At 34.3% G+C, this 14417-nt stretch overlaps 2 protein-coding genes across 2 annotated transcripts in view; both read right to left on the bottom strand.

The window, feature by feature from the left end:
* Window positions 1–691: 691 nt before the first annotated feature.
* On the bottom strand, window positions 692–3627 carry TH1 (negative elongation factor complex member TH1). Its single transcript, XM_011496994.1, has 11 exons — window positions 3455–3627; window positions 3153–3372; window positions 2987–3094; window positions 2763–2912; window positions 2562–2692; window positions 2133–2320; window positions 1806–2058; window positions 1345–1696; window positions 1079–1208; window positions 920–1000; window positions 692–832 (listed from the first exon to the last, which is right to left on the bottom strand). The coding sequence occupies exons 1-10, from the start codon at window positions 3625–3627 to the stop codon at window positions 966–968; spliced, it is 1740 nt and encodes a 579-aa protein (XP_011495296.1). The 3' UTR covers window positions 692–832; window positions 920–965.
* A 2344-nt stretch (window positions 3628–5971) lies between these two features.
* LOC105360176 (protein scabrous) overlaps window positions 5972–14417 on the bottom strand; it is a 19978-nt gene continuing 11532 nt past the window's right edge. Inside the window, exon 3 of the mRNA XM_011496995.1 lies at window positions 5972–8218. Within this exon, the coding sequence (XP_011495297.1) occupies window positions 6875–8218 (1344 nt within the window). The 3' untranslated portion in view covers window positions 5972–6874. The remainder of the gene's footprint in view (window positions 8219–14417) is intronic.

The raw sequence follows: 14417 nt of genomic DNA on the forward strand, positions 1-14417 counted from the left end.
TAACTTTATATTAATTGTTTTTCTAATGATTATTTTTGCAATAACAATTATTTTACATTGTAATTTTTGTGTGCATCATCTCCAATAATAAAACTAAAGATCAGCAATAAAGATAATAGTTCCACCTGTTTTTGTAAAATTATAGCTTTTATTATATAATGAAATGTATTATGAAATACAATATAATGCAATAAGTGTAATTTTCTTTATCGATTTCAATTTTAACGAAATTTAAAATAATTCAATTGATATAGCATACTGGATTTAAATTATTGTTATTTTGTTTTATAAATGTAAAATAAAATCAAATAACAAGAGAGTATGTGTTAATATACAAGAGCATTGTAAAATGAGGTAATTTGTTTATTTTAATAAAATATAAACTTTAAAAACAATAAATACAGATAACTGTATGAGAAATTATAAATTTGTTTAAATTTTACGATTGTTACTTTAAGTTATTATTTCTTTTTATTATAACAGATATTTTTAAAAAATGTGTATTTTTCTGAGTGATATTTATGTTTATAAAAGATTAATGCCAATTATAGAACAAATTATGTTCATTGTGGTGAAGTATTTTATTTGCAGTGGGCCTCGATATTTTTCGTCAGTCTTATTATAGAATTGATATAAGCACATGCATATATAAATGTATTTATATAATGTACAACAACATTTATATTATGCATGTATTAATATATACCTGTGTATTTATATACATGTGTATATTTATATTTATAAAAATGTTTTACAAATCGCTTTCATATTTTCCTGTTTCAGAATCTAACTAAATGGATGAATATTATCAAATAGAATACATCAGAAGATTCTGAAAAATTTTATTAATTGTTATGATTTTGATTTACTTGATTTTTAAATAAAAAAAAAAAAAAAAACTTAAATCAAATGTACCCACCATTTGTACTTATTTGGTCTTACAATTATAAATTAACCCTTCATTATTATCTTACACTTGAGCTTTGAGCTTTGCAATATACTGAAACAAATATAATATACGAAATGACAAAAGCAAATACTTAATATGTTGATAGAGTCAATATATTTAAGTACTTACTAATAAATTCTGATACTAAGTCATTATCACCATCTCCTCTCATAGTTCCAGTTATTTCTTCATTTTCCACCATAGGTAAAAATAATTGAACAAATTCTCCTGAATATGGATGCGCAATTGCTTCTAATACCTAGAGAAAAATGTAATACATACTATATATATATATATATATATATTTATAATTATTGTAAATTTAGTTTGTTCATAGGCAATTGGTATTGCATTGCGATTAAATTTTTAGTAGTTTTTTAAGTTAAAATTATTACCTCGGTAACAAAATACCTAATTAAGGATATATCTGTGTCTCCACGTTGCCAGCACTGTTTTATATATGAAACGACCGGTACAACGCATCCTCTACTAAGTAAATTGACCATTCTATCGATTAACATTTTTTTCATTTCTAATTGTACTAAAATTTCTAACTCATCTTGTTTACTTTCAAATAATTGTATAAAAAGTTGAAGAACCTTAGGATGTAATAAATTATGACAAGCGACAACTTCATCCAATAAAGCTAAATGAATTGGACAGTGTTCGGTACATAATTTAAAATAAGACGGTTCTGTCACTGTACACTCCACCCATCTTATTACTCCGACACTTACCACTGGGAAACTAGTAAATAATTTGTTTATATAAATTATTAACTTTGTAAAATTAAATCAAAGTATTATTAAACAATTAATTATTCGTTTAATCGATTGAAAATTAATTGAAATTTTACCGAATACATTGATACAGAGTATTTATCTCTGCTATGAGTTCTGTCGAACCTTTGTTAGTGTTACATGTATTATGAACTTTTTCAATTGCTTGAATCGTGATTTTTAAATCCTCTTTATTGACTTTTCTTTGAATACCTTTTTTTGCTTGCATTTCATAAACACTAGCTGCATAAGCTAATAAATAAATGTATTTTGACTTATGTTCAGGATTGATTTTCACTCCAGGCTTAAACAGAGCATCGACTAGAAGTTCTAAAATAAAATTCAATAATTATTAAAGAATTTTTCCAAGATTAAATTTTATATTTAAATATGACTTTCTTCACCTAAAAATTGTGGATTCCGTAGTAGTTCAGTAGGAGGTGGCTCCGACAGTGAATAATTTCTAAATAAAACTGTTATGTCTGCAGGATTTAATGTATTCCGCGATAGCATAGATGCAAGGGCTTGACAAGCTGATGGACTACCAGCTGCACCATTCAGAGCCATTGTTATTGGAGTGACATCGTGTCGACTATAAATGTATCATAATAAAAATAAATTATATAGCCTTACGATCATTCTGTAGCTTAGTGTATAAATGATATATGAAATTTATTAATTGATAGCGCATATGTATGGAATATCCGAGTGCATCTGCAGATAAGTACATGTTAATTTCATGCCATATACATATATATAAAGTAAATGTATTTAAAATAATAGAGATGATTTCGTATTTTGTGAAACTTTTAAAAATTTGTTTATAAACTTACCTCTGTTGAGCGCATTTAGTAATTTCTTGTGATAATCGTTTCATCATAAATCCGCCCTTTGTCTCTTGAGCCAAAATGTGAAGTAGAACTTGACTATAAACATAAGTATGTTGACCATGACATACCATTTTCTAAAAATATATAGTTTCATTAGAATGTACAAATATATTATGTAAAAGATATCTATCAAGTTTTACGAACGGCGCATTCTTGAATACTCGATTGCCAGTTTTCCGTATTTTGAAGAAACCCAGCAATAGCTGTTTTCAATACACGTGAAAAAACTTCAATTTGTTGAGCAGCAGTTGATATACTCGTAATTTCTCCTTGGAATCCAGCATCGGAAATAAGCTTTGAAAATATTTAACAATATATAAATATTGTGTACGCTCAAATCCAATAAACTAAGCTAAACTATCAAATACCTTTATTGTAAAATTTAACATTAAACAATCAGGATATTCTTCAGCAAGTCTATAAATAAGAGATCGCCAGGTCGGATGCTGAATCATTTCTGTTAACCACGCTGGTGTCTATAAATTCAAAAATCTTTCAATCGTATCAAATACCTAAATATTAAATAGCGCATACCTCTCCTTCTTCGGTAAAAATTTTATCAGCTTTTTTAGGATCAAAAGTTTTTAAAATCATGTCTTTTAAATTATTTTCTACCATGGCTTGTACGTCTGTTACTTTTACCCCTGCCAGGATAAGCCACTCTGCCAAAAGATTAGCTATCTGTGCGCAGGCTGTATAATTTTGTGATAATAATTCTATTACCGTTTCTGGATTACCTCCAGCTTGAAAGTACCTAAATACGTAAGTATTATAAACTACTTTTACAACAACTTCTGTATCGAGCTAATGATATATGTATGCACAAACGATAAAACCTTTTCAACTGTGTAAAGATACCAGGTTCCATGATATAATCTGGAGTTTTAAATTTATCAAGGCACTCCTGAAGAACTTGCTGAGGATTTTCTGATGGATCATCGCTATTAATATCGTCTCCTCGATTCATATCTTCCCAATTAGTATGCTCCTCCACAAAGCTGGGTTCCATCTACAAAATATGCAAACTCTCTCATCTATAAGATACAATAATTTAAATAATATATTCATTCTTAATACGTACTTATGTTATATTCCTTCCTTATTTATTCTATTTTTTTTGTTTTTGTTTTATATATATTTTATAAATGAAACAATTTATTAAGTTTTAATTTACAAATATTTACAAATTATATACTTAGCATTTATGATGTTTATATGAAAAAAGAAGGTTATGTTTGTTCCCTATATGTAGTCGTAAAAATCATAAAAATAAATTGCCTTGGAACATTCCTATATTGATAGTTTAAAAATCATGAACTTATATTGTTTTTCATGCAACTTTATTAACGATTCTCTAAATTAATATTTTACCAATATATCTACTATTTAACGATAAATCGTAATATGATTAGGCTTGTATTATCATTTAATCTGAATATAATAAAATGAATATAACTAAAATAAATAATTAACATACGTATGTAACGATAATTACAAAATTTATATTTGCACAGTAATAAAATATAAATACTGGACGAACGACACTTGTTCTAATTGGTTCCTCATAAATATATATCATATTAATCGAGTAATAATATATAATCAAAATATAATTGCAGCCAAGTAATTGCAATGTTCAATTATATTGGAACAAAAAAACAAAACAAAAAACAAAAAGAAAATTAGTCAATTAGTTTGCCAAGCTGTTAAACAAATGTAAATTTTCAAAGAATTATATTATACGTAGGCTTACATAATTTATAGATATACATAATTTACAAAATGATAACCGACATTATTATTTAAAATTTTCTACTAATTTCTAAATTGTACTAAAAAATAAAATAAAATAAAGGCAAAAAGTGCAAGTAAAAAATTATAGTTAAAGAAAAATTTAATATACATACTGATAGGCTACGAACGCTTTTTCAATTTTCTAATCTAATAAACACTACATAAACATAATATTATTTGATATTAAATCTTATCACGAGCTCATTAATAATTAATATTCAAATATAATTGAAAATGCACGATGTAATGATACTGTTTAGAAATTAAATTTAAAATTTGAATAATGAAACCATCTTTATTTAAAAACAACGCTACTACATTGATACAAAAAAGTTTTATAACTAATTCATTATACTATGTGATACAAATTTTTATAAAAATAGGGTTACGTTATAATTATGAGAAATTGTGAAAAAAATTGGCTTAAGAGTTACGTGATTTACACGGATGCTGCCTGCATACACCATAAAACTTTGATTGAAAAATTGTATTTGCGAGCGTGCAGGTATGGCATAATAATCAAAAAATGTTTTGTATAAAATATTTTATTCTTACATAACTACTTATACATAAAATAAAATAGATATCATGTATTGTTTATGGTAAGAATCGAGGTGGTAATCATAGTTAAAATTAATGACATTCTAGATATCTCTATTCACAGACAAATATGCTCTAATGAAAATTCTCGTCCAGTTGCTGAGTTTATTACACGATTTTTAACGAATAATTTATAAAGCATGTAAAAAAATCACATCTGTAATAAGAATTTTTAATAGAGTTATTAATATCGTTATCGTCGTCATAAAAATAACGAGTACAATCAAATCTTTGGCGTAGGAATATAAGTTAGAGCTGATAAACTATTATGCTAATGCAATCAGTCATTAATAAATTCATATTTACAGTAGTCCTTGAAAAAGGTACGATACATAAAAATTATAAATAGAAAAGACTAAAGAACAACAATGCAATCGAACATTTTGATTGCGGATCAAAAAATAGAATAATACATGTGATATTTTAACCGCTTCGTACAATCTTATTATTGAGATAATAATGCTTGAAAAATCATTATTAACGAAATAAAAAAAAACAAAAATAAAAAACAAAACAAAAAAAAAGAAAAAAAAAAGTCATATACTATTGTTATACATACATCTACATACAAATTAATGATTATTTTTTAAATAATCAAACTTTTCATATAATATGGCTATTACATTTCAATTATGTTAAACGTAAATATTTTATTTACTTTTTTGATTATTACTTATAATGGATCGATCGATAATATCTGCTTTTTTTTTACCTATTTATCTAATAATATCCATCAAAAAATATTAACAATCCAAATTAAAATAGCCTTTGACTATTGATAATTGAATGTGAAAGTCTCTTTCAAATGTCAATGGCCATTCGCTCATTTCTTAATGAATGAATGATCGAATACAATGAACAATTATTAACATCCCATAATATTACAAATTAATTTCTTTACACTTTCAGTTTTGATAATTGCTAATACCATATGTCCTGAATACTCGCTGAAAATTGTTGTTACCAAATCTTATATTTGGCTGCGTAATATGTTTTATTATTTTTAACGAATTTTCAATTTAATTATACTTTCTCGTACGAGGCTTTGCGCTATGTTACATAGTAATGATAAAAATATATTCAAGTCATCCAAATTACAGATTTAACTGAACTAGTATTTCCATTAATCAGGCATGCGTGTAACTTTTTTTATCCACTGCTCATACATTACTCTCTTCTTCTTTTTTTTTCGCTTCGATGACTAACTTTATACAAACACTTTGTTGAACAATGAAATACGTGTCTTAAAAACTACATTTAAGTACAATGAATGTCAGATGAGCTCGTATTTTAAACGATAATAACCCTTAGTCTTTACAATTTAAACGCTATTTAGTTAACAAATTATGCAATTGCTATCATAAAATGTAAAATACATAATCGCCATCGCAAATATTTGATTATCTGCATTTTAAATAGGATTAATTAGCGAGTTAACGGATAATTTGATAAATTTATCTGTCACTGGCATTGGCGAACATTATCATTATATTTAATAAATATATCAACGATATCATAGATTACTACTTTCAATATATGAACGAAGAATTAACGACGCTCGGTAATTGTCAGATTGGATAAAATGTTTCGGACAAAATTGCATGTTAAAATACACGAAACTCTCGTAGTCCTCGACAACTGCAACAATGATAATTCGAAAAATAAATAGAAAGCGTAGGGAGTCATCGTAAATGTAAACTCTCTGTCATCGAGGGCGATCATTTGTAGTTAAAGGTAAGAGGAAAGCCGAAGCGTTCGATCGGCTTACGTGATTGATCGACACCGTTATTGTCGCTAAATGAAAAAGCTTATACAACTCCACCGCTTTATTTATCGGACTCCTCGTCAACGATTATTTATCCCTACAGGCACTGCTGCTTCCTTTGTACAGACAGCTCCGTCGAGGCCACGGCCATCCACTGGTTGATATCCGAGCGGTACCAGGTCAGTCCGAGTGAGTACCTGCCATTGAGGTTCGCGTGCTGGCAATGACTGAACCACCAGCCTCCGTGGTAATTGGCTGCGCAGTCGGTCGTGCTGATATCCATGTCCCTGTCTTTGGCGCTGAAGGCCATATTGTTCTGGTAGGACATAGCGTCGGTGGCGTTGCCGCTGAAGCCGGATATCCTCAGCCGGTAGCCGTTCTCCTCGGATTCGACGGCGAAGCTCTCGTAATTGGCGATCCAGTAGTTGCCCTCGATGTCGTTGAGCTCGATCCTGAGCCGCGTGCAGTTGTCGCGGCTGAGCCGGTGGAGTGCCTCGTTCCCGGCCCAGAACTCGTTAATGGGCGAGCCGAAGCCCGTCGCGTAGTCGTTCCAACTGCGATCGAAGTCGACGGTGCCGTCGGTCCTCCGCCCGATTACGATCCAGCCCTTTCTGCAGGCGGCGAGGAGGGGAGCCCCGGGTCCCGGAGCCAACAAGCTCAGCCCGTCGCGCTTCTCGCAGTTACCGGGTAGCGCGTCGACCATCAGTCGGTACTCGTCCTCCACGTGCTCGAGTTCGCGGGTCGCGTTCGCCGCCCTGGCGATGCTACCGGCGAGGTCGAGCCTGCCGACGCTCTCGTTTAGACGGCCGATCGCCGACTGCTGGCCGTCGCTCTTCTCCTGGAGCTTCGAGGCGCTCACGCTCAAGGCCTGAACGGCACGCTTCAGATTCCCAAGCTCCTCACGAGTAAGCGAGAGCTCGGCGGCCTTGCGGGCCGCGTTCACGTCGAGACGCGCGAGCTCGCGCTTCGTCTCGGACTGGTTGCTAAGGAGCCGCTCCTCGAGGGCCTCCAGTGACTCGAACATCCGCACCGCCGACTCGCCGAAACGGCTCGACGCCGCGGACTCCTCGCTCACGTTGCGCAAGCGCTCGGTGAGGTCGCGGCCCAGCTCCTCGAGAATACGTACCCGCTTCGAGACGTTTTCCCTGTAGGCGAGTCGCTTTTCCAAAAGTGCTCGCTTTCGCGATACGACGCCGATCTTATGCTCGAGCTTGTTAACGCGCTCGTCGAGACGGTGGACCGTAGCCGGGAGGCGGGAATAGACGTGGCGCGTCTGGTGCAGGAGAAGCTGCTGCTGACGATCACCGCGTACGTCGTCGCCCTCGATTTGCCGCTGGCCAATCTCATTTTTCAGGAGAGAAGAGTCGTCGAGCTTTGTATTTCTACTGGGTCTGCACTCCTCGCACTTGATCGACTTAACCTCGATCTGCATGGTACTCAGCTGCAAAAAGCAAAATTAAGTCCTCGTTATTTTCTAGACCGTTGCTCCATGACGAATATTTCAATTACACGCGGACACGAAAGTCAAGAGCACTGATTGTTTCGGTATACGTAGCTTCGTGCTTCCCGAAATGCCATTATAAATAATTACACCAGAATTACGACCATACGCACGAATGCCGGATAATTTATTTTCTAGCTTCGATTGAATTATGATTTATCGTTTGGTATCGTTCACTCGTAAACAATTTATCAATCATAATGGACTATTTAAAATTGCCTTCTTTCACACGAGCCCCTCGCAATTACGTCTTATTATCGCGTGCGAGTCTTTTTAAAGCTGTCGATTATTTAATAAGTTACTGAGAGACAGAGAGAGACAGAGACAGAGAGAGACAGAGAGAGAGAGAGAGACAGAGAGAGCCATTTAAAGTTATCGTTGATTTTCTTCCGGCGACATCTGAATGACCGAATATTATTATTAAAGAAGGGTAGGGTACGGATTATTTATTCTGTATTTAAAAATAGTTACTCTTCCCATGTACGCGACTCAAGCTCTGCGCGGGAAAGATAATCGTTTCATCGATCGATTAACTTATTCAAGCGCGGGAAACTCGTTTCCTTTTTTTTTCTCCACTTTCTTACCCTCTATTGAACTTGTCAAGCGCACGTATAGAAGTATAGAGCCATATGAATAAATAAAAGAATCTATTTAAAAGTTACCACATTGTGCTAAATTTTTGTATTATATATTTTTTATTTTTTAGTTTCCGCCTTCCTTTTTATTCACAAAATCTGCTTCATGTATGGATTTTATGCTTTGTCATAAAATCGCAATTAATATTTGATTATCATTTTGTCTGAAAAGAGTCATTTCCATTATAAATATTTGAACCACACTATTATATATAGGAAATTTAAATTAAGATTCAAATGTGGTATATAATTTACATATAAATGTTTACAAATACCCATTTAATTAATAGTTAATCGCAATTAAAGTGGCCTTTTTCGAAAAATGCAAAAAAAAATAAAAAAAAAAAAAAAAAAAACAGGTAAAAATGAATGAATAAAATGCTAATCGTCTAGGCACACTGTGTTTTGGAAAATTTGATAACAATAAGAAATTTTACTTAAAAGTTGACGAGATAAAAGACAATTCTTTCTGAGTTTCAACATTTTCGACTTTTATTATAACGTATGTACGTTAAAACGTATAAATAATGGACATAGCACTTTTCCACCGAAAGAGACTGCTTTCTCTCAATAAAATAACGAAAAATTCGATTTTCTATTTTTGATGCTATAATACACGGTCGTTCGAACGGTTCGTATAAAAATAAAAAAGAATTCTTTGCAGAAAAAAAGTTGTTCTATTGTAGGATAGATTTTTATTTTTAAAAATCTCGTGTAAAAGTTCATGATGAAGTTCATGTATATATTAAAGTACGCTACATTTTTTGTATAAATTTTAGCAAGTTTTTACATTTTAGCTCGAATAATAATTTAAATCTAATTATTCGAAAATGTGTTGATATTATAAAGTTTCAAATTAATGCATCGTATGTATGGAGTTGCGACATGATGCAACTTTTATAATTAAAATTGTTGAAAATGAAGAAAAGATGGCAATGAAAATTTATACATTATTAATTATTAAGATAAAAAAATTTCAGTTCCCATTAAAATCTTCGATATAACTATTATCGCAAAACAATTGTATAAGAAGTTGCTTAATGAATTTATATATATATATATATATATATATATATATATATATATATATATTTTTTTTTTTTTTTTTTTATCTTTACAAAAAATTTCTTTTTTTTTTTTTTTATACGACAATGAAATATTGTTCGCCTTCGAATTTTCATCACATTATGAAATTGCTTAAAATTAAAAATTAAAAATGCTCGCTAACCTACGAGAAAAGCATAAAAATTTGTTTATATTCGATCGAACGTGAAATCAAAAATAAAAGTAATCGTAGAGAAGGAAAGGCAAAAACTTGCCGTTTTACGTGTATTACGTAAGGGCAGGCATACGTTGCTCAACCATCGTGAGGTTTTTTTATACTCCGAAGAAACCATCCTTACTGAAAATGTGGACGAGGATTGGAGTGGGAATGGGCGGAGGTGGAGGAAGAGGAGGTAATCATAACGCTCGCGCACACGAACACAGAAGGGCAGGTGCTTCGTGAGGTGAATGAAGCGGAGATGAAAAGAGAGGCCAGTGATGTAGTTATACGTACGCGAGGAGGAGGAGGAGGAGGAGGAGGAGGTGGTGGTGGAGAAAGAAGGGGGAGGAAAGAAGAAGCGGCGGTATTGCTGTGACGGTGATGCTTGACGATATTAACGACAGATGGACGGGTACTCGCGTCGTTCTTCGATTATACGCGAATGCAATTGTCATTCTAAATATAACGGCCAATTGCCGTTCGCTTAGAATTCGCGTCCAAAGTAACTAGTGTGGTACTTAGCACAAGTGCGATACAAGTGGCTGTGGTGCGCGGCACTACACTTGTATTGCACTTGATAAAGATGAAATGGTAGCGATGAAAATGTCTATACAAGTATATTAATGTTGTTAAGGCTAAATCATAATAGATGAGCGTTTCAACGTATGAAAAGTGAAAAAGTTATGAAAAGATATTGATTGAGTGCATTAAGCGCATTTTATACAGCAGATGTTGATCGACGTTGCTTTAACCAGCTGTGAATGCGACAACTGCCCAATGAAAGAACATAAAAATTATGAAAAATGTACAGCTGTTTAAAATTGCCGACCTATACATATGTAGAGAGCCAGACACGCGATTCGTGTTCTCGCGTAATAAACGGACTTTTAGCATTGATAATAAAACTTTCAATTAAAAACTTTTGAATATGCGCAAATGTAAAATGTAAAATGTTTACGCGATACTTTAATTACTAAGAAAATTTATTATTTCGTTTGTTTATTTGCTTTTGTTTTACTTTGCTTCCTTTTTCATTACATAAAGCCAGAGAAGACTTGCTGAAGGGATGGCCAAGGGAAATAAAATATATAATAAGTTGGATAAATGCTATTATATGGTTGTTTTCAATGCTAAGTTTCCTCTTCATTAATGATAATTGCCATCTAAGTGATGCCACTTAAAACACTTGCGATACTGCTTTTCTTTAAAAGAAAAATACGTTATGAGATTAAAAAGTGACTAAAATGTAAGAGTAACCTTACGACATAATTTTATCCGCGAACTGTTACTAAAAATATTTGAATTTTAATGTACTTTTTATGGTAAAAATATAAGTGTGATTATCAATAAAGTGAAATAAGAGTAGCTAATTTTATTTTTTGATTGCAATTTATGCTACATTCATGTATAAAGCAACATTTTTATGGCTTCAATATGCGTTAGTTGCAAATTTCTTTAATCATTAATTTTCTTCCTGCCTTTCTTTTTATCTTTCCATATTATTGTTATTATTATTATTATTATTATTATTATTATTATTATTATTATTATTATTATTATTATTATTATTATTACTTTTTCGTTTATCTTTATTTCGTCGTTAATTTGTTTTTATTTTTATTAACTGACTAATTATCTATATTCAAAGATCGAAGAATTACTTGTAATTTATTAAAATTTCATTATAATCTTATGAATACCGATTTACTTGCTGTTAATTAAATGTACAGGTTAATTTAATTTACGAGCGCTATTAGTATTACAGAAATTTTTTTAAAATCCTCTCTCGTAAAATTGCACGTGCAAATTTTTTAAGATCACAATATCATCTCTGCCATACACATGAAACTGTACAAATTTCAATTTCTCTTTCAATGTTTAACTTTTTTGAAATAAATGCTTGCAAACACCAAATAATGTCGTCAAAATAGCCGACACGTAGAGTATTTAATTAAACTAAAGTATCTTTCACCATAATAATACCGTAAATGTCCGTTTCTGCTTACCGTTACTGCACTCCAAGTTTTTTTTTTTTTTTTTTACATCAAATTAGAGACGTTTTGAATGAGAGGCTATAAAAGAATCGAAAGTAAAAAAGAATATGGCATGGGGTGAAAGCCGGCAAAAGTCATCAGCCAAAGACGGTAAGGCAAGCGCAAGAGAGGCGAAGAGAGAGAGAGAGAGAGAGAGAGAGAGAGAGATAGAGAGAGAGAACGAGTGCGAGCAAGTACCGCGCGATGAGGGCGGGTGGAGTGAGTAGTGAGTGGGTAGTAGGCTGGAGGAAGTGGCGGTGGGGGTGGGTTACAGAGGTGGGCGTGAGAAATTATTGTTATGATATTAAACATTACATTTCGTATAATCGTTCAAAACCGAATAAATATGTAATAACAAATACTGTTTATAAGTATCACAATATTAGCTTTGTAACTTATTCATTGATTATATATTTGGATCCTCATAACTGAATTATCAAATTGCTTTGTCTTTAAAAGTTATTTAAAAAAATTTATATTGTCATTCGTAAAAATTATTGGTTTTTTGGAAACATCAAATTATCCATCGCATGAACTTTAATAATTAATTATACGTCTTCATTAATTTAGCTACCAATCTTACCAGAGAATTATAATAATTGACAATTTAGAAAAGTATTATTACAGCAACATTATTATAACAAATAAAATTTATAACGCAAGGCAAGATATTATGTATGATATAGGGGGGGGGGGGGGGGGGGGGGGGGGGTATAGGAGCGGTAGGAGTAAGGGTGAGAGGAAACGAGAATGTAAAGGAGAATAGAGTGAAATTTGCGTGAAGGGCAGGAGCGCGGCGTGAGCAAGGAGGCGGGACAAATGGTAGAGAAACGCAATAAAGGAAACGCAGCTGCCGCCACTTCTTCGAACGCGAATAGAAACCGAATTTTTCTCTCCCCGTGTGCTTTCGAACGTCGCCCGATCTTTGTGTATTCGCCTAGTGGCGGAGCGAAGAACTCGTTAAGCAAGAATGGTAGGGCGCACGACAGGAGTGCAGCCGATTTTTCGGGACGTCGCACTCTCGGCCCCTTCCCGCCCACCCATTATCGCGACGCCTTATTATCGCCGGGGGACGCGCGACGCCTTAATTAAGGCCGGCAATATTTTTTTTAATACGCGTTGCCCGCGAATCTCGGATTCGAGCGTGCGGGAGCTCGCCTCTATTATCGAGATGACTCGTTAAGATTAGCCAACTCGGAATCCTCAATCGAGATTATAAAGTAGCCGATTTAATTATGGGCAGGATTCCAGCGATTGTTGGACGCGTGGAACGAAGTACCGGACAGGCCCTCGTGATTTCAGACCCAGTCGACTTATTAATATGGTCGAGCCAAGAAGGCCAATTTAAAATGTCGAGGAGCAGGTGCGGAGGGGAGGGGGGGGGATAGGAGAGACCGAGCCGAGCGAAGGAAAATGAAATTCCATCGGCGGAATGTGTAAATTTATCCCCTTCGCGGATAAAAGTTTTATCGGACGCCGAGAAAATTTCGCGGGACACCGACTTATCCTTCGCAGCATTCCAAATTATAAGCGAATTAACGTGTGCCAGGAATCCCGAGGCACTTTTCACCGGCGGCCGTTGCGTCGCTTCACGGCTGCGAGGGAGAAACAGAAAGAAGACGAAGAGACGCCCAATCTAAGGAATTCCGGCGCACTGGGTTCGCCAGTGATCCCTTAATAAGAGCGGTGCCTGAGCCAAATGAAAATAAGAAGAGAGACTGGGACCTGGGCGCGTATTCGCAAAAACCGGAGGTCCAAAGGGGCAAAGGGAGCAAGAAAAGCAGGAATACATACATACCACGCGTGGCGGAGCGGACGCGTGATCGAGCGCAAAAATTAAGGCGTGCGCGGGTACCCACACACACACACACACACACACACACACATACACACACATACACACATAGAGACAAACATTGGAGTGGATTAACAGAAAGAGAGAGAGGGAGGGAGAGAGAGAGAGAGAGAGAGAGAGAGAGAGAAAGAGGAGAAAGAAGAAAAAGAGTCGGAGCCGCGCGGCAGCTGCTGTCCGGTAAATAGACGGCGCATTTTCAGGCGGTTACGGCGCGTGCGGGCGCCTTCTGGCTTCGCAGGTGCAAGAGCTCCGGCCCTCATGTAAATTAAGGATAAGAGAGGACCGCTGGATCATCGCGCGCGTACATCCCCCCCCCCCCACCCGGCCCCGCCCGGCCCCCCCCCCCCCCCCG

The sequence above is a fragment of the Ceratosolen solmsi genome, unplaced genomic scaffold (genome assembly GCF_000503995.2).
Source record: "Ceratosolen solmsi marchali unplaced genomic scaffold, CerSol_1.0 scaffold13, whole genome shotgun sequence".
NCBI lineage: Eukaryota > Metazoa > Arthropoda > Insecta > Hymenoptera > Agaonidae > Ceratosolen > Ceratosolen solmsi.

Excerpts from the sequence above, each read along its gene's own strand:
- TH1 (XM_011496994.1), bottom strand. The coding sequence starts at position 3,627 with ATGGAACCCAGCTTTGTGGAGGAGCATACTAATTGGGAAGATATGAAT. Across the intron at positions 3,373-3,454 it reads ATCTTTACACAGTTGAAAAG|GTACTTTCAAGCTGGAGGTA; the intron begins GTTTTATCGTTT and ends TTACGTATTTAG. Across the intron at positions 2,913-2,986 it reads TGTTAAATTTTACAATAAAG|CTTATTTCCGATGCTGGATT; the intron begins GTATTTGATAGT and ends ATATTTTCAAAG.